This window comes from Pimephales promelas, chromosome 8 (assembly GCF_988280905.1).
Source record: "Pimephales promelas chromosome 8, fPimPro1.hap1.1, whole genome shotgun sequence".
Lineage (NCBI taxonomy): Eukaryota > Metazoa > Chordata > Actinopteri > Cypriniformes > Leuciscidae > Pimephales > Pimephales promelas.
Genome location: NC_142776.1, coordinates 7,144,392 through 7,171,626, shown reverse-complemented (window position 1 = coordinate 7,171,626; position 27,235 = coordinate 7,144,392). Strand labels below are relative to the sequence as shown.

General features: G+C 37.7%; 1 protein-coding gene across 2 annotated transcripts; it reads left to right on the top strand.

The window, feature by feature from the left end:
• The first annotated feature begins 469 nt into the window (after nucleotides 1-469).
• Nucleotides 470-25,545, top strand: cdk15 (cyclin dependent kinase 15). Of its 2 annotated transcripts, XM_039689548.2 has the most exons (14): nucleotides 470-831; nucleotides 5,677-5,708; nucleotides 14,324-14,461; nucleotides 15,625-15,719; nucleotides 17,332-17,411; nucleotides 18,224-18,318; nucleotides 18,420-18,482; nucleotides 18,560-18,683; nucleotides 18,772-18,892; nucleotides 18,968-19,061; nucleotides 19,159-19,222; nucleotides 24,548-24,596; nucleotides 24,779-24,921; nucleotides 25,144-25,545. In XM_039689548.2, exons 1-14 carry the CDS (start codon nucleotides 717-719, stop codon nucleotides 25,254-25,256), a joined length of 1,326 nt encoding a protein of 441 aa, XP_039545482.1. In that variant the 5' UTR covers nucleotides 470-716; the 3' UTR covers nucleotides 25,257-25,545. The 2 variants fall into 2 exon arrangements, with proteins under 2 accessions (XP_039545482.1, XP_039545481.2); XM_039689547.2 differs by lacking the exons at nucleotides 470-831; nucleotides 5,677-5,708 and adding an exon at nucleotides 8,273-8,488.
• The last annotated feature ends 1,690 nt before the right edge of the window (nucleotides 25,546-27,235 follow it).

The following is a 27,235-nucleotide window of genomic DNA, read 5'->3' as shown; positions in this document are numbered from 1 at the left end:
TGTCATTAATTTCTCACCCTCACGTTGTTCCAAACCCTTGAGACTTTCACTTTCATTTATTTTCAAAACACAAAATTAAGATCTTTTTGATGAAATCTGAGAGTTTGTTGTCCCTCCTTTGACAGCAACAACTGAGTGTCAACTTATTGACAATATTTTACATTTTCCAACTATGTTAACAAAAAAAAGCAGCTGAGATTTGCTATAGGTATAGTATTTTTGTATATTTGTTTTGCTATTGTATATTCATTCAGCTTATTTGCTCGGTTTATTTTTCTGGAGATGAGTGGAATTTCAAACAAGCATTTGTTTTTCTCTCTATTGATCCTCCAGACTCTATTTTTCTCACAAACTCATTCGAAGAGGGCACACATTTACATACACCCTCTGGGTTTTTTTTTTTTTTTTTTTAAGATGCACCAGCCTTTCAAAACAAACCAGCAATCCCTTGCCTCTCTTCAATTTTCAGCCAATTGGATGGAGGTTTGCAGAAGAATTCTGATTGGCCTGTGACCACACAAGCGGCAGTGGTAGCTGCAGGAGGCAGGAGAGCAACAGAGAGAGGGGGGTACAAGAAGACAGGAGGAGAGCTCTCAGAGTAAACGTAGGAGGACTTGTGTCAGCGTGGGTGCTGTCTGCCACAAGCTGCCTAAAGCAAGAGGATGACATGCTGGATAAAGGGACAGTAATGAGGTCCAGTACCACACTCAAAATGTATGGGTCACAGTGAGAGCCTCCCGTCGTATCAGCAGTTCCATCAAGGTCCAGCAGAAGAATCAGACAGCATGCAGAACCTCCGGCATGCAGCTTCTGAGGCTTTCCAGCGTCTCGGTAAGTGCATTTCAGCTCTATATACAAACAGTATCGAAGTCTGTCCTTGATAGTGTTGATGATGTCTTATCGAATGTTGGAAAGAGGAGTAGTGCAATAAATCTTCTTCGTCCCCAGCATCTCAGCTACACAATGAAACTGTAAATAACTTGATTCATGATCTGCTTATTTGCATGCCAAAAAGTGAAGGGTCCAATTCCAATTCACGACTTTATTTTTCTCAGGGTCATTATTGATGCATCCTTGACGTACCAATTTAATATGTAGAAGTAAAATATTGATTATTGATTAATATCTTGGTTATACAGGATATATTTACATTGAAGCGCCAGTGGATTCCGGAATTGGACCCTTCAATAGCATAATTAGTTAATTTCAGAATGTATTCTTTGTATTTGTGCCGTATTTCTTGTATCAGTTGTATCCAATTGAACACACACTGTTGAACCAATTGAACAGACACTAGCCCCTTTTACTCATAAATAGATTACAGCTCCTGAAATCTATATCCAAAAGAAACTATACCCTCCTTAATAAAACTGTTTAAAGTGGTCTGAGCTGGTTTAATTGGTATCCCAATTCGGCCAGTTGACTAATGTCCTGTAGAACCCAGAGTTATTATTGTTAATTCAAACTAAAACTATGAAAACTATGAAAAATATTTTTAATAATTAAAATTAAAGCTACACTGTGTGATTTTTACCCCTATCTAGCGGTGAAAAGGTATATGACCATCCAGTGAATATTAGTTTCTGTTCCTCTCAATTCCGATTTCGTTTGTGGTCCAAGATTAACATGGCTTCCAGTTCGACCTCGTCCATGAGTGTTAACTCAAACGTAAACGCGAAAGGCGAAGCTTGAATTAACGGGTATGTCCCTCTTTGGCTAATGTGCTTTCAAGATGGAGGGGCAACATGGCGACCGACATTAGAACCCCTTACCCGTATGTATTTTCAATGGCATATTATACACTCACGAGAATACTTTATTACTTGAACGAAGTAAATATACATTAATGAGCACATATATTTTTGAAAGAACTAAGTGTTTTTAGCTAAGAATAAACTAAAAGAGTTACACAGTCAGTGTAGCTTTAAAGTTGCAAATAAAATCAAGTGGAATAATTAGATGAAAATCTTTAACTAAATAAAAATAGAAATGTTGCCCAGGCAACTAACTGAAATAAATATGTCAAAATAAAATAGGAAATATAGGGAAAAAAAATAAACTTTTAATGAAAATTAAAATGCTAATTCAAAATATGAATAAAAAACTATAATAGTATATAAATCAAATCAAGTAATGACTATGATGTTTTTTTCAGATGGGTATATGTAACTCCCAACCATAACAGAGGAAGCCAATAGATTGTTGTGGCTAAGCATGTGTTATGTCGATGTGCACTGGAAGACGAAAAGCCCAAGCATGCTTGTAGCAGAACAGAGAGGGTTCTGCTTGACCTGCTACAAGACAGAATGACCTACACAGGAGAGATATTATCCGTGCTTAACTCTATGGCAGAAGTGTGATTTTGCTGTGATGGATGAGGGAAGGGAAGGTTCCTGTAGCCAGGTGAGAGAAAAACAGGCTGTAACAGCATCTGTGTCCATCTCTTGAGAGGCAGGAGGGCTGAGAGTTCAGAAAACTGTTTTCTCAATTCGCAATTCAATTTTCTTTTTTTTTAAATGTAATATTTAAGTATTTATTATAAATGATTTATCCGTGCACATAATTAAAATATATTTTTAGATTAATGCACCCTCGTAATCTTTAATCAAAATATCTTCTCCTCTTCTTGCTGTGACATCTCAAGGTCAAAGTGTCTTTATTAGTAGCTGCGGGTACTTGTTTTATCTAAGCTAACAGACATTTACTGGGGTCTTTAACTTGGCTTGTTTAGCTTGTTTATCTGCACTTTTCTGATAGCCTACATGAGTGATGGGTGGCTGTACACATTGTTCACAGAATACAGATCAGCAAGAGCGAGAGAGAGAGAGAGAGAGAGAGAGAGAGAGAGAGAGAGGGGGGGGGAGGGAAAACGTGAGTTGGTAACAGTAAGAAAAGGATGTCAAGTGGTGATGAAGGAGTGAACAATCTTGATGGAATAAGGAAAAATACTTGTGCAGAGACAGAAAGAGCGAAGTGTAGAGATGGATGAGAGGATGAAAAGAGAGAATGGGAAGCCCTGATGCATCTGAGCATGAGTTATGAGCTCTCTGAGCCCTCCCTTACCCTGACTCATAAATATCTGTGCGATAAATTCTCCGGTGGAAGCAGAAACACACAGCACAGATCATTGGTTGACACGCACAAATATACTCTATAAGAAATGTCCATAGCAACCTGTGTGAGTGACATTTTTATCCAGTAAACGGTAAAACCATTGCCGCTAAAACTAGTGTTTATGATTACAAAAATACATTTAAATAATATGAAAACCAATAACAGTTAGCAATACAATCATACCCGTTTTTTTTGTTGTTAAAAACTAGGTGGAGAAATAGCCAGGAATGGTTGTTAGGGTGTTGCTAGGTAGTTGCTTGCGTGTTTTAAACGGTTTCTTACTGGGATGCACAATATATCAGCTCGATATTGGTGACAATCAGCTGACAATTAATATACTGTATATCGTTATTGTCTGATACTTGATATTTAATTGTGCATGTTCATTTCTTCTGTTTTTATGTTTAGATTAGGCATCATCTAATGGTAACTTAAAGTTAATCTTTAAAAACATTAAAGCGATACTCCACTTTTTTTTGGAAATATGCTAATTTTACAACTCCCCCAGAGTTAAACTGTTGAGTTTTACCTTTTTTGAATCTATTCAGCCGATCTCCGGTTCTGGCGGTGCCACTTTTAGCATAGCTTAGCATACATCATTGAAGTGGACAAGACCATTAGCATTTCTCAACTAAAAATGACCAAAGTGTTTCGATATTTTTCCTATTTAAAACTTGACTCTTCTGTAGTTACATCGTGCACTAAGACAAACGGAAAATGTAAAGTTGCGATTTTCTAAGCTGATATGCAGGGAACTACACTCTCATGGGAGAAATGCTAATGGTCTTGTGCACTTCAATGATGTATGCTAAGCTATGCTAAAAGTAGTACCGCCAGAACAGGAGATCTGCTGAATGGATTCAAAAAAGGTAAAACTCAACAGTTTAACTCTGGGGGAGTTGTAAAATGGAAAAAAAATGGAGTATCCCTTTAATAATTGAATAATTGCAAATAGCAAATAATAATAGCAAATCTCAAAATCGTTATCCAGTTTTAATTTTGTACATTATAATGTTGTGTTGTCTAAATTCACTTGTAGAATTTAATTTTTTTTTAATTTATTATTTATTTTATTGTTTTTATCATTTTATTTGTTACCAAACAGTATACAGTTCTTATATTGGCCATTTATCAGTTATCAACAAATAACTTATTGGCTTAATTTTTTCAGTGCATCCCTACCCCCTTGTTTATATAAATACACATATTAATCCATATTAGCGTTGTCATCACGAATGAGAAATTATGCTTCCCTGGGCATGCATTTTTCATAAATACATTTTTGATGAGATCCTTGATGTGAAATGGACTCCTTGAATCAGTTTGATGGCAGGTTATGGTTAATGGAGACTGGTCACAGCTGAAAGGCCCTTTATGATGACCTTTCTTTCCTGTCAAGGACGGTGCTAATCTGATGGCACCCGTCGCTCCTCAGGGTGACACCTGCAGCAGTGCCAAAAAGGGGTTTTAGCAAATTAGATCTGGAACAATCCAACAGAGACATAAAGTCTTCTGGGTCAACATGCGGGGCATTGTCATTCATTCATCTAATGGGATGTAGTTATCTCAACATTAATGCAATCAACACTTGATAAAAATCGTCCCTCATAACTATTTTTTGGTATTAGACTCTGCTATGGGCTTTAAATCATCCTAGCGCTAAAGAAAAGTTATCTCGAAAAACATTCTTCTGAACCGAGATGTTATTTGACATGGTAAAAGTTGTCAGACATTTTTAGGGCAGGACTGTCTTCCTGCAGTCACATTGATCCTTCAAACTTATTTTTATATTCCCTGTATCTTTTGCCTAAACGCAGTTCATTTCATTGTGACTGGCTGTCAGAACATATCGAATCACACATTAGCAGATGTACTCCACCTCTCAAATCACCGAAATGGACGTTTTAATAGCCGTGAGCTGTTTTACAGAGCACCCATCCACTGACCTGTGATCATGGGGTTTTTTCTCTTGCCATCTTTGTCCATTTCACTCTCTCTCACTGTTCGCTGGTCTCATTTAGTGTTGTATTTGCTGTTTAAATTTAAATGAAGGTGAAGGGTAAATCTCAGACCCCCTGTACACAACCACCTGCTCCTGTTCACCTTTCCCGTCGGAGGCTTAAACACTGAGCGTGACTCACATTTTACATGCTTTATTATCTCAGACACACACACACACACACACACAAACAGGCGTACACATCTTTGTGGGGACTCTCCATAGGTGTAATGGTTTTTATACTGTACAAACTGTATATTCTATCCCCTTACCCTGCCCCTATCCCTAAACCTTTAAAAAAAAAAAAACATTACTTAGTATGATTTATACACTGTTTTCCTCATGGACTGCTGGCTGGACCCCACAATGTAGGTGATTTTCAGGTTTTACTATACTTGTGGGGACAAACATCTCACATAATGGTTTCAATGAAAAGCTCTTAAAATATCATACAGCCATTACAAACAGTCAAGCCATTTATCACACGTGAAGCGTACCACAGAGGAAACTATGTATTTAGACATTTAAATAGTTGTCTAAATATCTCTTTTTTTATTTTACAGGGTTAAAGCAAAGACATCTGGGCTATGAGGAGGTAAGAACCTTTGACATGACATTACATGAGCACAAACAAACATCCCTCCACCCTCAGACGCAGGACAGATGAAATACAGCACTAACCCCTACAGGGGGAGAAAGAAAGAGGAGAGAACAAGAGAGTTGGGAAAAAGAAATGCAGCTCTGCCCTCTACTGGGGAAAAGATAGAGAGACTATGTTTGGAAAGACACGCTTCCATTCTACTCTTAGTTCTGGAGTATACTGTACACACAGTGATGGTTATTTTCTGTATGCATGCTATCTACTATATTTGCTCAAATATTCAGTATACAGTAGAGCCAATATACCCTGTCCCAACTGGTGCTTAATAACCATTTTGTTTTGATCAACATGTGACAACAATGCAGCATTTTTATTATTTTAAAATATGTTTTTTTTTACATACTAGTATTTGCAGAGTTCAGTATACAGTATATACTGCACATAATTCAGTACATAGTAAGCTAGTATGTTAGTATAGAGAGAGGCAGTGTAGCTGTGCACAGCATACACTTTTCTGCTGTCAGTAATTGGTGTCTCATTCCTGGCTCAACCGAGTATGTCCCATCTGGGCACTGAGTCCAGATAGCCTAAGTCAGTAAAGAACAGAGAAAACATCCATCATGCTCTCTCTCTCTTTCAATGATTACTCTCAAGCAACCATAGTTGCCACATGTAATGACCAGCCTCACCAGAGCATAGAAAATCACACACTCATTGTATGTGTTTGAGTGTGTGATTGTCTATGCTCTGGTGAGGCTGGTTTTTGGACTGCAAAAAATTATAATTTGGACACTTACATATGTACGGAAGTGTATTGAATTCACTTGAGAAAACAAAATCTACTTTTTCTGAATCAACGAGTTAATTATCTCAGAATTACAAGATAATTTTTCATGGAAATAAGTTTATGCTCGGTTTTTCTGAAAACCGAGTTAATTAACCATTGAGTTAATTATCTCAGAATTACGAAATCATTTTTCATGGAATTTTTTTTTGCTCTGTTTTTCTGAATTAATGAGTTAATTATCTCAGAATTACGAGATCATTTTTCATGGAAAAAAAGTTTTTGCTCTGTTTTTCTTTTTCTTTTTTTGCATTAATTCAGAAAAACAGAGCAAAAAAAATTCCATGAAAAATTATCTTGTAATTCTGAGATAATTAACTCATTAATTCAGAAAAACAGAGCAAAAAGAAAAAACAGAGCATAAAAAAGATAATTTTTACGTGAAAAATTATCTCGTAATTCTGAGATAATTAACTCGTTAATTCAAAAAAACAGAGCAAAAACTTTTTTTTCATGAAAAATTATCTCTTAATTCTGAGATAATTAACTCATAATTTAATGAAATTATAAAAAAAAATCTTTTAGCGAAGGATCATGTGACACTGAAGACTTTGGTAATAATAATATAATAATATAACATTGTAAAAAATAAAAATCGTTTTAAACTTGTCATGAAACTGCACATGGAACATGGACAGAGGTGATCCAAACGCAGGCTTTATTAAAGAGGAGAATCCAGAGACAGGTACATGGAAACAGGCAGGGGTCAAAACCAGGTAAGCAGTCCAGATCAGTAATAAAACAATTCAGGGATTAGGCAAACGGGTCCAGGAACCGTGAAACTAGGAAATATTAAGGAAACTAAGAAATACTAGAAAACCACACGCAGCAGTCAGACACTATACACAAACACAATACTGAGAACCGAACAAAGGGGAAACTCAGGCTTAAGACAGGTGAACTAAACAAGATGATAAAACACAGGTGCATGAAATAAACCATAATCAGTCCAGGGTAAAACATGAAAGAAACAATAAACTAGGAAGGAGTGCCCCCCAGAGGCTCAAGCGGGCACTCCAGCCGCAGATCATCACAAAACTAAACCTTACTTTGTTTATCCAATTCATTTGTCCAATGTATAAAAAATAGAATTGACAATTGATTAATTGAATTGATAAAAAAAAAGTTATTTTAACTTCTGGGAGTTGGTAAAACTCAAAAAAGTAAAAAAAGAAAAAGAAACAAAATAATGAGTTGAGTTTTTTTTTTTTTTTTTTACAGTGAATATAAAGTATTATATAATATGATTTAATATAATTTGAATATGGGTGAAAGATAAGATTTTAGCCACAGTTAGAAAAGCTCCTCTTAGAGAGCGATGAACCATAGTGTGTGTGTACGGAGTAAAGAGATCCAGCATGACTTCCATCACGACTAACATTGCAGTTCACCTCTCCTCAGTCTGATGAGAAACGTCTTTACAAAACCACTGTATAGATGTGACTGTATGGGATTTTCTCACACTTACATTCTTTTATTCTCTTATTTCTCTCTCACAATCACCATTTCTCACTGTCCATCCCATCATGCTTTTCTCTCCTGCGAATGAATGGATGCATTTGTTCCCCTTAGCAAGTATAACATGGCTGTTTGTGTTTGCTTTCATGGATGGGAGATGGAGTCATAAGACCAGGCCTGCAGACACACACACACACTTTCCCATGCTAGTCATATGAGTTTTAGGGCTTAATCAGAGATAGAGAGAGAGTAGAGCGGAGGAGAATTGGAAATGGAGGATTTCCTGTGGAGAATGCGGGTCTGGGCGTCCGTGTGCTTGAGGAAATGTTGTTGGTGTTGTGGAGATAAAACAGTCAGAAGGGGAGAAAAAGAGGAAATGTTTGAGATGAGAGTAGAAGAGATAAAAGAAACAATCAAAACAGAAGAAAAACCATCAAAGACTTGGAGTGTGTCCTCCCTCCCAGTCGCTGAGGTCAGATGGGTTTGTGTTGTGTGTGTGTGTGAGAGTGAGAGAGACAGAGAGAAAGAGAGAGAAAGTGAAAGATTGAATTACAATAATATTGACATTTGTAATATCATAGAAGAATGTCTCATAAAAAATGTCACTATCTTTGTAATGTTTTTGAAAAATAGGTCTGATTATTTTGAAAACTGTTTCATAAGCGTCTCTAATTAACTGTAATGTCAGAGGGTTAAACTATTTTACCGTTTCTGATTTTTTACATTTTAAATAGTTCTTGTGCTGTTGCCAAGCAAATATTGAACGTCAAAAGTACTGTATTTGATTGAAGGGGAGTCTTAAGATATAATGCACAGTCATTTAGTTCCAAATTAACTGCAGATATATATTATTGCCTGGTTACAGCACACTCTGTACAGCTAAGCCCATTCTGAGAGTCTCAGTTGTCCCCGTGTGCAATGAAATCACTCAGATTAACCAAATTTCGGCAAAGAGACAGATATAGGGAACATGAGCACTAAAAGAGACTTTGGCAGGACATTCTGACATCATCTGCTGTACAACTTGTTCCAATGGCATGAAATTGCTGTTGAAAGTTACTGAAAATTGCTGAAAGTTACAGCACCGTAGGTAAAAAAAAAAAAAGTTCGTAAACAAAGCTAGAGCTTGACGTACAGTAATCGTGTTGTATGAGCTGGTATTTGTTAGTATTTGTTAGTCTACAGTCAGCACTGGAACATCCAGTTCCAAGTAACCTTTGTCATCGCTGGATAACTCCAGTTCCAATCATCTTTGTCATCTCTGGTTAAGCCCAGTTTCAAGTCGTCTCAGTCATCACTCATTAAAACCAGTTCCAATTCGTCTTCATCACCGCTGGATAAGCCGAGTTCCAAGTCGTCTGCATTGTTGCTGGTTCAGCACAGTTCCAAATTGTCTTCATCATCGCTGGATAACTCCAGTTCGTCTTCATCGTTGCTGGATAACTCCAGTTCCAAATCGTCTTCATCATTGCTGGATAAATCCAGGTCCAAATCGTCTTCATCATCGCTGGATAACTCCAGTTCGTCTTCATCGTTGCTGGATAACTCCAGTTCCAAATCGTCTTCATCATTGCTGGATAAATCCAGGTCCAAATCGTCTTCATCATCGCTGGATAACTCCAGTTCGTCTTCATCGTTGCTGGATAACTCCAGTTCCAAGACGTCTTCATCATCGCTGGATAACTCCAGTTCCATGTCATCTTCATCATCGCTGGATAACTCCAGTTTCAAATCGTCTTCATCATTGCTGGATAACTCCAGGTCCAAATCGTCTTCATCATCGCTGGATAACTCCAGTTCGTCTTCATCATCACTGGATAACTCCAGTTCCAAGACGTCTTCATCATCGCTGGATAACTCCAGTTTCATGTCATCTTCATCATCGCTGGATAACTCCAGTTCGTCTTCATCGTTGCTGGATAACTCCAGGTCCAAATCGTCTTCATCATCGCTGGATAAGTCCAGGTCCAAATCGTCTTCATCATGGCTGGATAACTCAAGTTCCAAATCGTCTTCATCATCGCTGGATAACTCAAGTTCCAAATCGTCTTCATCATCGCTGGATAACTCAAGTTCCAAATCGTCTTCATCATTGCTGGATAAATCCAGGTCCAAATCGTCTTCATCATCGCTGGATAACTCCAGTTCGTCTTCATCGTTGCTGGATAACTCCAGTTCCAAGACGTCTTCATCATCGCTGGATAACTCCAGTTCCATGTCATCTTCATCATCGCTGGATAACTCCAGTTTCAAATCGTCTTCATCATTGCTGGATAACTCCAGGTCCAAATCGTCTTCATCATCGCTGGATAACTCCAGTTCGTCTTCATCATCACTGGACAACTCCAGTTCCAAGACGTCTTCATCATCGCTGGATAACTCCAGTTTCATGTCATCTTCATCATCGCTGGATAACTCAAGTTCGTCTTCATCATCGCTGGATAACTCCAGGTCCAAATCGTCTTCATCATCGCTGGATAAGTCCAGGTCCAAATCGTCTTCATCATGGCTGGATAACTCAAGTTCCAAATCGTCTTCATCATCGCTGGATAACTCAAGTTCCAAATCGTCTTCATCATCGCTGGATAACTCAAGTTCCAAATCGTCTTCATCATCGCTGGATAACTCAAGTTCCAAATCGTCTTCATCATCGCTGGATAACTCAAGTTCCAAGTCATCTTCATCATCGCTGGATAACTCAAGTTCCAAGTCATCTTCATCATCGCTGGATAACTCAAGTTCCAAATCGTCTTCATCATCGCTGGATAACTCAAGTTCCAAGTCATCTTCATCATCGCTGGATAACTCAAGTTCCAAGTCATCTTCATCATCGCTGGATAACTCAAGTTCCAAGTCATCTTCATCATTGCTGGATAACTCAAGTTCCAAATCGTCTTCATCATCGCTGGATAACTCAAGTTCCAAGTCGTCTTCATCATCGCTGGATAACTCAAGTTCCAAGTCATCTTCATCATCGCTGGATAACTCAAGTTCCAAATCGTCTTCATCATCGCTGGATAACTCAAGTTACAAATGTCTTCATCATCGCTGGATAACTCAAGTTTCATGTCGTCTTCATTGTTGCTGGTTCAGCACAGTTTCAAGTGGTCTTTGTTGTTGCTGGTTCAACCCAGTTCCAAGTCGTCTTTACCGTTGCTGGTTCAACCCAGTTCCAAGTCGTATTCATCATCGTTGGATGACTCCAGTTCCAAGTCGTCTTCATCATCGTTGGATAACTCCAGTTCCAAGTCGTATTCATCATCGCTGGATAACTCCAGTTCCAAGACGTCTTCATCATCGCTGGATAACTCCAGTTCCATGTCATCTTCATCATCGCTGGATAACTCCAGTTTCAAATCGTCTTCATCATTGCTGGATAACTCCAGGTCCAAATCGTCTTCATCATCGCTGGATAACTCCAGTTCGTCTTCATCATCACTGGATAACTCCAGTTCCAAGACGTCTTCATCATCGCTGGATAACTCCAGTTTCATGTCATCTTCATCATCGCTGGATAACTCCAGTTCGTCTTCATCGTTGCTGGATAACTCCAGGTCCAAATCGTCTTCATCATCGCTGGATAAGTCCAGGTCCAAATCGTCTTCATCATGGCTGGATAACTCAAGTTCCAAATCGTCTTCATCATCGCTGGATAACTCAAGTTCCAAATCGTCTTCATCATCGCTGGATAACTCAAGTTCCAAATCGTCTTCATCATTGCTGGATAAATCCAGGTCCAAATCGTCTTCATCATCGCTGGATAACTCAAGTTCCAAGTCATCTTCATCATCGCTGGATAACTCAAGTTCCAAGTCATCTTCATCATCGCTGGATAACTCAAGTTCCAAATCGTCTTCATCATCGCTGGATAACTCAAGTTCCAAGTCATCTTCATCATCGCTGGATAACTCAAGTTCCAAGTCATCTTCATCATCGCTGGATAACTCAAGTTCCAAGTCATCTTCATCATTGCTGGATAACTCAAGTTCCAAATCGTCTTCATCATCGCTGGATAACTCAAGTTCCAAGTCGTCTTCATCATCGCTGGATAACTCAAGTTCCAAGTCATCTTCATCATCGCTGGATAACTCAAGTTCCAAATCGTCTTCATCATCGCTGGATAACTCAAGTTACAAATGTCTTCATCATCGCTGGATAACTCAAGTTTCATGTCGTCTTCATTGTTGCTGGTTCAGCACAGTTTCAAGTGGTCTTTGTTGTTGCTGGTTCAACCCAGTTCCAAGTCGTCTTTACCGTTGCTGGTTCAACCCAGTTCCAAGTCGTATTCATCATCGTTGGATGACTCCAGTTCCAAGTCGTCTTCATCATCGTTGGATAACTCCAGTTCCAAGTCGTATTCATCATCGCTGGATAACTCCAGTTCCAAGACGTCTTCATCATCGCTGGATAACTCCAGTTCCATGTCATCTTCATCATCGCTGGATAACTCCAGTTTCAAATCGTCTTCATCATTGCTGGATAACTCCAGGTCCAAATCGTCTTCATCATCGCTGGATAACTCCAGTTCGTCTTCATCATCACTGGATAACTCCAGTTCCAAGACGTCTTCATCATCGCTGGATAACTCCAGTTTCATGTCATCTTCATCATCGCTGGATAACTCCAGTTCGTCTTCATCGTTGCTGGATAACTCCAGGTCCAAATCGTCTTCATCATCGCTGGATAAGTCCAGGTCCAAATCGTCTTCATCATGGCTGGATAACTCAAGTTCCAAATCGTCTTCATCATCGCTGGATAACTCAAGTTCCAAATCGTCTTCATCATCGCTGGATAACTCAAGTTCCAAATCGTCTTCATCATTGCTGGATAAATCCAGGTCCAAATCGTCTTCATCATCGCTGGATAACTCCAGTTCGTCTTCATCGTTGCTGGATAACTCCAGTTCCAAGACGTCTTCATCATCGCTGGATAACTCCAGTTCCATGTCATCTTCATCATCGCTGGATAACTCCAGTTTCAAATCGTCTTCATCATTGCTGGATAACTCCAGGTCCAAATCGTCTTCATCATCGCTGGATAACTCCAGTTCGTCTTCATCATCACTGGACAACTCCAGTTCCAAGACGTCTTCATCATCGCTGGATAACTCCAGTTTCATGTCATCTTCATCATCGCTGGATAACTCAAGTTCGTCTTCATCATCGCTGGATAACTCCAGGTCCAAATCGTCTTCATCATCGCTGGATAAGTCCAGGTCCAAATCGTCTTCATCATGGCTGGATAACTCAAGTTCCAAATCGTCTTCATCATCGCTGGATAACTCAAGTTCCAAATCGTCTTCATCATCGCTGGATAACTCAAGTTCCAAATCGTCTTCATCATCGCTGGATAACTCAAGTTCCAAATCGTCTTCATCATCGCTGGATAACTCAAGTTCCAAGTCATCTTCATCATCGCTGGATAACTCAAGTTCCAAGTCATCTTCATCATCGCTGGATAACTCAAGTTCCAAATCGTCTTCATCATCGCTGGATAACTCAAGTTCCAAGTCATCTTCATCATCGCTGGATAACTCAAGTTCCAAGTCATCTTCATCATCGCTGGATAACTCAAGTTCCAAGTCATCTTCATCATTGCTGGATAACTCAAGTTCCAAATCGTCTTCATCATCGCTGGATAACTCAAGTTCCAAGTCGTCTTCATCATCGCTGGATAACTCAAGTTCCAAGTCATCTTCATCATCGCTGGATAACTCAAGTTCCAAATCGTCTTCATCATCGCTGGATAACTCAAGTTACAAATGTCTTCATCATCGCTGGATAACTCAAGTTTCATGTCGTCTTCATTGTTGCTGGTTCAGCACAGTTTCAAGTGGTCTTTGTTGTTGCTGGTTCAACCCAGTTCCAAGTCGTCTTTACCGTTGCTGGTTCAACCCAGTTCCAAGTCGTATTCATCATCGTTGGATGACTCCAGTTCCAAGTCGTCTTCATCATCGTTGGATAACTCCAGTTCCAAGTCGTATTCATCATCGCTGGATAACTCCAGTTCCAAGTCGTATTCATCATCGCTGGATAACTCCAGTTCCAAGTCGTATTCATTGTTGCTGGTTCAACCCAGTTCCAAGTCGTCTTCATCATCGTTGGATAACTCCAGTTCCAAGTCGTCTTCATCATCGTTGGATAACTCCAGTTCCAAGTCGTCTTCATCATCGTTGGATAACTCCAGTTCCAAGTCATCTTCATCATTGCTGGTTCAACCAAGATATAAAACAAGGTGTTCTAACATCTCACACTGTATCTAACATAGATCAAACTGTCTCTCTCTCCATCTTTGTCTCCTATTTCAGCTGGGTGAGCTGGACGGGGTGGAGAAACCACAGCCGCACTGGTTTCACACGCTGCAGGTGAGACGGCTCAGAGTTCAGAGGGGCCGCAGTAACAGCGATCCGATGGGAGGAAAGAGCTTCCAGCAAGAGTTCCAGTGGGTGAGGGACACACTCATACAACAATACACAACATGTGATTTAAGCATGTCCACATACACAGCCATGCACAGTGAGAAATGTTATCACTAACTATCAATATTACGTTACTTATTACAAACTGTAATATCACATTGAAAGCAATGTTAACTCTATAAAAGCTGATGCATAATATTATTGAATTATCAACGTGATCAAAACTTTCTACTACATGCCTTCTTCTGTCATTGGATTGATGGTTTATACTTTTTTAGAAAATAAAATGCCTTTTAGTATAATTGTAAAAACGTCCCCCTTCAGGTCATATCACACGTCTATTTGCTCTGAAATGTTAAATGATTTTTATGAAGTAAATGTTAGAATAACTTTTATATTGTTACTACAATTTCGAGATGAACATTTACTGGCCTGAAGCAACTTAGATTTAAATGAGTATCCCTATACTTATTTTTTAGGTAAATTATGTTATAAAGTGATTATATAAAATATGATGCATCAGTCTTTTGAGGAACGCTTCAATCATCATTCTCCTGCATTGCATTATATGTGTTGCGCCACACAGTAAAAATCATAAAACGAAACATTTAAATATATTATTAAGACATAGTATTGGGAGATATGGATTGACAACTGATATTAAATCCATTTTATGTATAGTCTCATAATTTCATTTTATGTTTTTGGCCGTATAAATAACAACATCTGCAGCAAATTGCATTATTTTGGCTCAGTTTGTTTTTTTCTCCGTGAGTATGAGCTCTTGAAATCATACTTAACGGGCCATAAAAGCCTGATGAAATACATAGGGTTAATACAAGATAACTGGGACATGTTTCCCATTCATCTCCATGGCAAAACGCACATTATTTTTTTTTACTTTATCTAAAGGTACAACAAACTGTTCCATTAAAAAGGTCGTATTAAATAATATAATAATACAACTATAATATTATATATATTTCTTTTTACTTTGGAAGTGTTATTTTTATAGTTTGCATAGAATGACATAGGGTTATAGACTGACATATAGTTTTAGCTGTTATTAGCTCCAAATTTAAACCAAAGAGGGTCTAATAGCTACCTGGAAAAGCTATCAGTTAACATGCTCCTTCATTTCAATGGCTGTTGCTTGGAGAAATAACAGTGTGTGTGTGTTTTATTCACAGAAAACTGGCCTGCAGTTTGGGAATGCAACATCTTATCTTAATCTCGAAAAACTTGGAGAGGGCACATATGCCACAGTTTACAAAGGAATTAGCAGGTTAGTAGTCATCTGTAAACACTCACACATTCACGCAAATCAATAGTGTAATTGATAGAGCTCAGTTATATGTTGCCTGTAGGACATTCATTCACTGAGGCGAGATTAATGTTTTAGCTTTATGGCAGCATTTAGTTGGCAAGCACATTATTCAGATACACCACCCTGTGGCTTTGTTCCTCTGTATAATAGACAGCAAATGATTCTTTTCACTGCCTCCCTGTAGGCATTTCTTGAGTTCTTCTGTAACAGCTTGTTTTACATGGATTTGTTTAATAAGGTCATCCTGCAACATATGCATACCCACCTGAGGCCTTAACTGATAGGCAGTTTGATGTTGTTGTACAACAAATGCGTTTTAATGAGAAACAGCTCCCATTTATCTCCGTACAGCTGTTTTAGGATAGAAAACTTTACATTTAGCAACAATGAATTGTACTATAAATTATATTGTTCCAAACCCATAAGACTTCTTTGAAACACAAATTAAAGGGATAGTTCAGTTTGAAATACATTTTTGTTATGTTTTAGCTTACCGCAAGGGCATCCAAGATGTAGGTGTCTTTGTTTCAACTGTAGTTTCAATTTTCACATTTTTAGGTCAAACCGTTCTTGTCTGTCAGTCATATAATGGAGGTCTATGGTCACCACCTCAAAGAGCATGCACAGAGAAGTCCAAATTAAACATGATTTAATGACTCGTAAATGTAAGTACACATTGATGGCCGAAGACACGAAACGAACAGTATTTATATCGTTTTTCCCTCTTGTAACCACAGCCACGTCCAAGTGATCCGAGGGCGCAGGCTCTTCGGTCTGCGCAAGCGCCGGAAGTGATCTCTCGCGCGTTCGAAAGTGTTACCCTTCACTTTAAAGATCTAAACAGATTTAGAAATACAGGAAATCGCAATGGAAGAAGATTTCGATTTATCAACAGACAAGGTTGTATTTTTTTCTCAAGCGCGCAAGAGATCACTTCCGGCACTTGCGCAGACCGAAGCGCCCACGCCTTCAGATCACTTGGACGTGGCTGAGGTTACAAGAGATAAAAACGATATAAATACTGTTCGTTTCGTGTCTTAGGGCATCAATGTGTACTTACATTTACGAGTCATTAAATCATGTTTAATTTGGACTTCTCTGTGCATGCTCTTTGAGGTGGTGACCATAGACCTCCATTATATGACTGAAAGACAAGAACGGTTTGACCTAAAAACATCCAAATTGAAACTAGTGTGGAAACAAAGACACCTACATCTTGGATAGACCTTGAGGTAAGCTAAAACATACCAAAAATGTATTTCAAAGTGAACTATCGCTTTAAGAGATTTCTGTCCCTCCATTAGACAGCCATGAACCATGATTTGCACATTCCCTTCACATTTAATTATTCAAAAAATAGAAGATAAAGACTTTTGCTGAAGTTTTTAAATGTGTGTTTACTTCATGTTTAAGAGTACACTAGCTAATAAATAACTTCACGGCTAATGGACAAAACTCCAATTCTGATTTCATAAGGTCTTCAAAAGGAAGAGCTTGTGATGGTGTTCTACTTTCTTACCAAAACTTTTACCAGCAGATGCATGTTTTTCTGTTTTTCTGTTTCTGGCAGGATAAATGGTCATCTCGTGGCTTTAAAGGTGATTCACATGAAAACTGAAGAAGGAATTCCATTCACAGCTATTAGAGAAGGTACTGCAAGTGCATAACACACACACGCTCATACACACATAGGGCAGTGGTGTAAAAATCATCAGTGTGTGTATAAATTGTGTTGTCCATGTAATTACGAATAATAAAAAAATTATAGGGTATATAATTGGAAGGATTATATATAGATATCTGTGACTGAAATATGATGGAATAGTGCATTAAAACACCGTTTTTATAGATATAACATAAGTTATGTTCACATTTTGACATGCTACCATACAAAAGTGTGAGGTCACTTTTTTGTTTAATGAACTTTTTTTTAAATAACTTTTATTCCATTAAATTAATTTTAAAAAAACAGTAGAGACATTAATAATTCATATTCATTTTGGAACCTGAAAAAAAAAACATGAATTCCGCCAAATATTAAGCAGTACAACTATTTTCAATATTGATAATAATAAAAAAAAAATGTGTCTTAACCAGCAAATCAGCATATTAGAATGATTTCTGAAGGATCATGTGATCCTGAAGACTGGAGTAATGTCAGCTAAAAATTCACAGGAATAAATGAAATATATACTAAGATAGAAAATAGTTATTTTAAATTGTAATAATAATATTTCACAATATTACTGCTGTATTGTTGACCAAATAAATGCATAAGAAACTTCAATCCAAAATATTAAAATATCTCACCGACCCCAAAGTTTTAAATGCTGGTGTATATAATAACTCATTTCCCCTTGCCTGAGTGAAAAGTGGCTCGTCTCACTCCAGTCTCCTCTAAATATGTGATTGTACTGCGCTTGTTAATGCCGTATGCCCATGTTATTTGTGATTATTCCCAGCCTCCTTGTTAAAAGGCCTCAAACATGCCAACATAGTCTTGCTCCACGACATCATTCACACGCGAGAGTCTCTCACCTTTGTCTTTGAGTACATGGTGAGTCTAAGACGTTAGCAGTCGCCTTCCAAGATTATTTCGTTTTTTGATTATTTTTGTCTGTCTGACCTATTTCACATCTTTCTCTTTCACCCTTTCAGCAAACAGATTTGGCTCAATATATGATTCAGCATCCTGGCGGACTTCACTCGTACAACATCAGGGTAAACAAAACCCGTGAACGCACTGAGCTGTTTTTAATGAGCTGTCTTTCTTTCTCACACTCTGTCTGTTTGTTCAGCTCTTCACGTTTCAGTTGCTCCGAGGATTGTCTTACATTCACAGCAGAAGAATTCTGCATCGAGACCTCAAACCTCAGAATTTGCTCATCAGCTATCTGGGAGAACTCAAATTAGCCGATTTTGGTAGGTTTCGTTTAATCTACACGTATCCAAACACTCAAACGATAACTAAAATGCATTCTAAACTATTGTGGGCCTCTTGTTGCTTCAGGTCTGGCCCGATCTAAGTCCATACCGTGCCAAACGTACTCCGCCGAGGTCGTGACTTTATGGTACCGCCCGCCAGATGTTCTCATGGGCTCCACTGATTACTCCACAGCCCTGGACATCTGGTGAGTCCCTGCACACACACACACACTAATTCCTCTTAGAAAGGTTCATAATTGTGGCTCTAAATGTCTCTTTAGGGGAGCCGGCTGCATTTTTATTGAGATGCTGCAGGGGTCACCAGCGTTTCCTGGAGTTGCTGATGTCTTTGAGCAGCTGCTGAAGATTTGGACAGTGAGTCTGTACTGTAATTGTGTGAAAGTTCTCTTCTATCCATTTATTTATCCTCCTCTCCTCCCATTATTCATCTCTCCTCTTCTTTCCTTTTGAGGTCGTCGGGGTCCCGACCGAGGACAGCTGGCCAGGTGTCAGTGATCTGCCGAACTACAAACCAGGTGTGTGCTAAATCCTTCTTTCATCTGTCTCTGTACTGTAATCTCACAGATGTGTCTGCTATGAGAGGTGATTTCCTGACTCAACAGATTTGTCTCATTCATCAAATGCTTGTGTCTGTCAGGGTATGTCAGTTACATAAAAATATAACAACGAAATGTTTAAATGTGATTGAATAAGCTCAATTATATTATGTTACATTCATTAGTGGACTTTTTAGATCAGGAAGAAATAGGTCCTTAAAGGGATAGTTCACCCCAAAATGAAAACTTTTGTCATCATTTATACTCACCGTCATGTCAGTCAAACCTGTGCAGCTTCTTTCTTTTATGGAACACAAAATTATTATTTGAATTATGTTCAAATTAAGTCGATATTCATTGATAATCTTCCCCTGAATCATAGCTCTCAAATCTCATTCACTCATGATGATGCATATATTCAGACTTTTGAAATGCCGGTGAATCATTCGGTATAGTCAAAGCCATTGATTCCTGCATGTCTCATCTCATGGCCTCTAAAGTGTGAAATTTAAAGGGATAGTTCACTTTGAAATTAATTTTTGGTATGTTTTAGTTTACCTCAAGGGCATCCAAGATGTAGGTGTCTTTGTTTCCACAGTATTTTCAATTTTGACATTTTTTTGTTGTCTATCAGTCATACACTGGAGGCTAAGGGGATCCACCAAAAAGCATGAACAGAGAAGTCAAAATTAAACATGATTTAATGACATGTAAGTACACATTGATGGCCTAAGACACGAAACGAGCGGTTTGTGTGAGAAAACGAACAGTATTTATATAGTTAAAGCTAAAACATATCAAAAATTAATTTCGAAGTGAACTATCCCTTTAACCCAGACATCATATGGGCTGCTTTTATGGTTCCTTTTACATCAGACGTTCTTAACCTTTTGACCATCATTGTCCACAACAATATTTAAAGACCCCATGACTTTCCCAGTTGATTGTGATTTACTGGATTAGCATTAAAGATACGTTTTTTTTGTTTGTTTGTTTGTTTGTTTTTTACTTAAAACTGATCAAACCTGTAGAATATAGTTTAGACCTTGGCATAACTTGAAAAATGTAAATCCATTTTACAATTTGTATTCATTTGCAGGCCTAGAAATTACACTTAATAAATTACATTTAATATATGTTATTTTTAGTTGATCACAAGATGAATATCCATTTTCAATATTGAAAATTGCAATGCTGTGGTATGTAAACTCACCTGTCGCATTTAAAACGATTGGTTTTACTTTTTTAGTGTTTTGTTTCGAATAAATTCTGAAAGAATTGTGTAGAATTTTAATATTGCCTATTTATAATCATCCATATACAATACAGTTACGCATTATTTTTAACATAAAAGTGTGTGCGCTGTGCGGCGATTAGTAACTTGAATGTGACTTCCGTGTCAAGCGCTTCCAGTTATTTTAGCTGTATTTTAACGATCTGAAGCGCAAGTAACTTTGTTTAAGTTCTGTTGCTTTTATATCAAAATAAATATAATGAACAAGACACCCAAAGTACTTGTTATTTAATTACATTCCAAATATGTGTTCATTTTTTCTTTAATACAGACATGTGTTTTTATATATTGTTTTAAAGCTACACTGTGTGATTTTTACCCCATCTAGTGGTGAAAAGGTTGAATATTAGTTTCTGTTCCTCTCAATTCCGATTTCGTTTTAACTCCTACGGTGGCCAATGTAGTCCAAGATGAACATGGCTTCCAGTTCGACCTCGTCCATGAGTGTTAACTCAAACGTAAACGCGAAGGGCAAAGCTTGAATTAACGGGTATGTCCCTCTTTGGCTAATGTACTTTCAAGACGGAGGGGCAACATGCCGACCGACATAGAACCCCTTACCCGTATGTATTTTCAATGGCATATTATACACTTACGAGAATACTTTATTACTTGAACGAAGTAAATACATTAATGAGCACATACATTTTTGAAAGAACTAAAGTGTAAACACTAATGAAGTGTTTTTAGCTAAGAATAAACTAAAAGTGTAGCTTTAAAGTCAGGCACATTCACAGTAGAATTACTTACTTTTGCATTGTAAATAATAAGTTTGATATGCTAATTTGTATTTTTGTGCACCACAGAAGTTGAATTTATTTATGTTCCATGGAAGAAAGTCATATGTATATTGTCAGATTTTACATTTTTTAGTGAACTTTCCTGCACATTCTCACTTTTCACAGATTTGATTTCTTTGTTTTTTTTTAAACATCAAGTAAATACAAATGTACCCATTCATTTATAGAATTAGAAATTCACATAGACACCGTCATCCATATGCACTGTGTGTGTGTTCTTATATGGTTTAGAGGTCATAAATATGTATGGGTATTACAACATAAACATGGTTTATGAGGACACTTCCTCTGTCCCCATAAACCAAATGGCTTAAAAAACATAAACCATGTTTTTGGTCTCCATGAGGAAAACAGCTTATAAATCATACTAAATTATGTTTTTTGAAAATGAGAAAATACATTTAGGGGTAGGGTTAGTTTAAGGGTGTAGAGTAATAGAATATACAGTTTGTACAGTATAAAAATCATTATGCCTATAGAAATTCCCCATAAAACATGGAAACCCAACGTGTGTGTGTGTGTGTGTGTGGCTATGTGTGGGTGTAAACTTGTTGCCAAGGGTCTGTCGTTTTAATAACATGCAGTCATACAAACAGAAATTCGCTAGAGCAAATTCACAAAGTCGTGCCGAAGCTCTGCTTCCAATATAAATCATTTTGTGTGTATAGGTGTTCTGTTAGCGGTTTTGTTGGCCATGAGTTGACTTGACACCTTCGAGTCAGACACAAACACACACCCTCACACACTCATGCAGGAAAGGTATTGATGTCTTTCCACTGCAGTCCTGGAAATAAAGTGCAAACTCATTACACAGGTGCACAAATGAGCAATGTGAGGTGGCTTTGGGAAACATGCCTCATTTAGAGTGTGTGGGTACTGATGGAGATGATGTGTGTGGTAGGTAAACTGCTGGCAGGCTTTCCCTGCTGTGTTTCTCCATGAAGCTGGGTTTACCCAAGCCCCAGGCTGCTCTGCATGTGTGTGTGCCATGTGTTGGAGAGAAGCTACATGAACCCGCTGTGGTCTCTCAGGTATATCCAGGTGTGCTGAAGCAAAGTGTGGCTTCGGGTTTCAGCCAAGAATGGCCGGGTGGCCCGTGACCACAGCCACTGACAGAGGGACACTCATAATGAAGGCTCCTCAAAAGTTCTTTATATAATAGCAAAAAACATTTATGAGTGGTTTGAGTGTTTCTTAAATTAATAGTTTACCCCAAAATAGTATTTTTAAAAAGCAGTGTTATTTTAGTATTATTTTATATAGGCTACTCTTATATGCAAAATGATGAAAATCTTATTTCACGATACATACAATTTTATTAGACTATATAAACTAGATATTTATCACAATATAGTTATTTTTATTGTATCTTTGTTATTAATAAACTACTAAAATGCAAATTAGTACTTCAGGTATGTTTTAAAAAATGTGCTTGATAAATGTTTTTAACGTCAAACCGCGCTTTATTTTCTCATTCATGCATATTTCTTGCAATATGCAATCATGCAATTGTCAAAGACTTTAAGCAGTTCTGTTCTGCGCAGCTGTGATATACACAATATAGCAAAATCTCTATTGATAGACACTTTATATCTTCACTGTGATATTTATCATCATAATGCTTAGCTCCACTATTTAATGTTTTAAATGAGTTTTCTTTCTTTTTTTATTTCGAGTTTTAGCGACTTTGATATGTGCATTGTATTAGTTTGTTTTTTACTTATTTACTTATATATATAATTTTACTTACTTATATAATTTTAGTTCAATTAGTTGCCAAGACAACATTTCTTACTTTTGTTTCACATGAAAGTTTTTCATTTAATATTTATATTTTATATTATTTGAGCTGTATTTCAATTAATGAATGTGTACTATTTTAAGAATTTCAGTTAATAATGACAAAATTGCACAAAAGGAGAAATGTTCCTGCTGCTCTTTTCCATGTAGCAAAAGCATACAGTGATCATAGCTTGTCATCTCCATAAGAAAAAAGACAAAAAGCATAATAAAAGTCTCCTTCACAGCTTTTGCGGTATTGAAGCCTATGATGTTATGAATGAACATGTTATGTGTTATTAAAAACTGTGTAAAAAACAAAGACATTGCATTTCTTTAATAACTTCATAACTTCCCATTTGCCAAGAGTAAATCGAGACATGTTGTGCAAAGATCTGATATTAGCAATTGCCATTGGTACTGGTGCAGCTCATAAACAGTAATTATCATAAAAGAAAGAAATGTAGAGCAGTAACTTGATTCTATCCATCATTTAATTTTGAGATGTGGACATTTCATTCAAGAATTAATGCAAGCTTGCAGTCAATTGTGAAGGGGCGGGGTTTAAGAGAAGTGCTGTAAATTATTGGAGAAATTTGTCATTTCACTAGACTAGAAGGTCAAGTCATGACATTTGGATTTAATATTACAAGCACAATTTTTCTTTTTAAATACATGGATAACTTCACCTTAAAGCTTCAGTCCGTAGCTTTTTTTGGTTAAAAATTATCCCAAATACATATTTGAGAAAATAGTGTTCAAAACTAAATCTTTGCCTTAGCTCGATTCAAAGCGGTAAGCTTGTAATAATTTTTTTCTGGAATCAATGATAAATACATGTCTGACCGTTGGAACAAACAAACAAAAAAAAACGAGAAAAATCGCATTCATGATGATTTATGGTGATTTTATTTCCATTAGACCTGTGTCTACATTGACGCTCCCCTGTTCCAAGATGGCGGCTCTATTGACGCATTCGTTCCAATGAACTGCCGTAGCCAAGGCGACATCTAGTGTATATGTTTATGAGTTGAACTCATGTAAAGTTGATAATTCCGCGAATGACTGCAATTGCAGATTTCGAACAGAGATGGCGACAAAGAGAAAAGATTTAGATCTATAAAATGTATTTACAAAATGAATATTAATTTTCAGCTCATTCTGGCTTAAATAATGATCCTTTTTGGAGCTTGGCAGCCCAAGTCCCCTCTCACTATCATTGTGTTGAAAGGAGCAGCGTGAACATTCTGCCAAACATTTTTTTTTTGTGCTCCACAGAACAGGTTTGGAATAACACAAGGAATAGTAATTTGATGATGGATTTCAAAGATTTTCTCATTGTCTCAACATGCTCTGAGTGAAGATACCTGATCATAGTTGGATGTTTTAGAGGTCTATTTAGCTAAAAGAGGACTCTTTGTGTTCCTGTAGAGTGGTTCCTGCCCTGCAAGCCCCGGCAATTTCGAGATGTCTGGAAAAGGTAAGACCAGTTCATGCATTCATGCTTCTGCGCATATGTGTGTGTGTATGTGTTGGCTCCGAGTGGGAACAGAAGGGTTTTTGTATTGCGGTCCTCATCTCCCCTCCACCAACCCCCTCTAATGGATGTCTGACCCATAGCTCTCTCTCTCTCTCTCTCTCTGTGTGTATACATTGGCCCAGACTCGCTCAGTTACCTTATAAGACGGAGGACCTGGCCCAGCAGATGCTGATGATGATTCCAAAGGACAGGATTTCAGCCCAGGATGCATTGCTGCACCCATATTTCAACACTCTTCCACCTCCGTTAATGCATCTAAGGGACAGTAAGTGCTGGAGAATTTCACTATATGAGCGGAATGCACGCAATTCCAGCTTCAAAGGCTAATCCCGTCCCGTTTCAGACAAGATCAAAGTTAAATCCCTCTTTAGTTTCTGTCAAAACTGGCAACCTTTTTCAACACCGCCTCAAGATGAAAAGAGATTATGCAATCTTAAAAATGTATTTTTCCTCCTGTCACTCGGTCATTTCTCTCTTTCTCCGTCAGCCGTGTCCATCTTCAAGGTGCCGGGCGTGAGGTTAGAGCCGGAAGCGAGGGATATCTTCAGCCCCAGCAGACGAATGAAATCGCCTCTTGCTCCGCTGGCCAAGTGCTGGTGAAAGACTTGTCTTTGTAAATAGTTGGTGTGCTCGTGAAACCAAAAACACGCCAGCATGAGTAAACGTGACACTGTTGCAGCATGACGGTCAGTTTGTATATGCAGATCTAAATCAGCTTTATCAAATTTAAGCTATTTCTTAGGGAATATCAGATTAAATTTCATAAGAATCATGTTTTTACATTTTGGACCAGTAATAGCTAAGAGAAAGTTTAATGGTAGATCGTGACGATCCAAGTCGAAGCTGATTTATCACCAGGATCCATTCAAACACTGTATTTTGAGATCGTATTCACGGAGAGAGGATCAGATATGTCTGCTTTCCTGCCTCTCAGCAAAGTAATGTTTACAGCACACTTTCATTGTGAACAAGTTTGAATTAAATGCACTTTTTTTGTATATATTGCACAGAAAAGAGTGAGAGTGTAAGAGAGTTGAATTGGGAATGTGATATGAGAATACGTGGAAGAATATACCTACTAATATTTCAAAGCTCTATTGTATAGTGTGCAGGTGAAAAAAATACTTGTATGCGTTCATAAAACACCTGGAGAGTCTCTCCTGAAATTACCTGTTTTTGTACAGCACATACTCATATTTCTGTGGCCAGCGTGTCAAAACATGTTTAGTACTGTTTTTAGCTAAGTTTGTATCAAGTTCATCATTAATAGTGTCAGTATATTTACATTTTAAATGTGTATGTATGTATAAGATGCAGCTTCTAAGTCAATGTTCTAAGTGAGAGATGCACAGCAATAATCGTCACCAACAAATAACCAATAGCAATCACTCGATGCTGATGTCATACACAAACTTCAACATAATCTGCAATACTGTGAAAATTGTGTATGTGTTGATAAAATTGTATACAATCCCACTGTGTCTTGACTTCTGAATAAATATCATTAAAAAAAACAACACTGGTAAGGGTAAAGGCAATTTTCAAAACACATGAACAGCAGAGAACAAAAGTGTCATGAAAGAGGGCGTTAAACCTCATGTCTCAAAGAACATAACATTACAATAATAATGAACATAAAGAGCACTGACCTGTACCGCTTGACTGCTGCAGATTAATTTCATTATTGTTGCCATTGAAACGCATAAATTCGAGTCACGGTTTTCCATCTCTTACAAATTACCGTAGTTATGGAGTGAATGCAATATAAGCTTGTTGTTTTTTTGGATCTGAAGGAACTGTAGGTGGCTGCTGTTTCGGTTGTGGAGCTCGATGGCTAACTCCACATAGCATGAAACACGCCGATGACGTGTGATGTCTGTATTCAGACCAAATTCAATGATTGGGCTAAATATTTTGTGGTCCTTCGCCTTCAGACGATATAAATATAAATACTTTTTCATCACTTAACTTAGTGATTGCAATTAGGATGTGAAGAGACTTTCAACCAACAAAACAAAACAAAATTTCTGGAACAAATCACCTACCCTGCCTTTAAGTGGGTTTGTGGTAGTTCACTGATGTCCCAAATGTTCTTGTTCAAAGTCCAGAAGGCGCAGGAACCAAGTAGTGGTTTACATCACCTATTGCACATGAACAAAACACTTTACCCATGTCCCTCCAGGGGACCACCAGAGGGAAGAATAGGTAGATTTAACCTATAATGCTTAAACGGTGGGTAGAAAAATTGTGTCTTTAAAGATTATAATATTACCGTATATTTTTACTCAACCATGTAAAATTTTGTAGTTTTTTGTAAATTTAGCTCATAAATATACAATTATTACTGGAAAAGTTTCCTCCATTATTTTACTATTAGCATATGGTCCACTTAGCAACTTTTGTAAGTAACTTAACCACTCATTTCCACAAGATAACACCTGATCTGACCGACATGATCAGTGACCGAACAGTTTGTTTTGTTTTATGGCTGAATCTGAAATCGACAAACAATGAATGTTCCAGTTCAGTCACTATGCTAACTATCAATTAAACACACTACCGATGGAGGGACTACAAAA

Bases quoted from the DNA above. Each gene is read 5' to 3' on its own strand.
- cdk15 (XM_039689547.2), top strand. From the start codon at position 8,288: ATGGAGGATTTCCTGTGGAGAATGCGGGTCTGGGCGTCCGTGTGCTTG. The intron at 8,489-14,323 runs GTCAGATGGGTT...CTCCTATTTCAG, and splicing joins CCTCCCTCCCAGTCGCTGAG to CTGGGTGAGCTGGACGGGGT. The intron at 18,483-18,559 runs GTAAACAAAACC...CTGTTTGTTCAG, and splicing joins TTCACTCGTACAACATCAGG to CTCTTCACGTTTCAGTTGCT.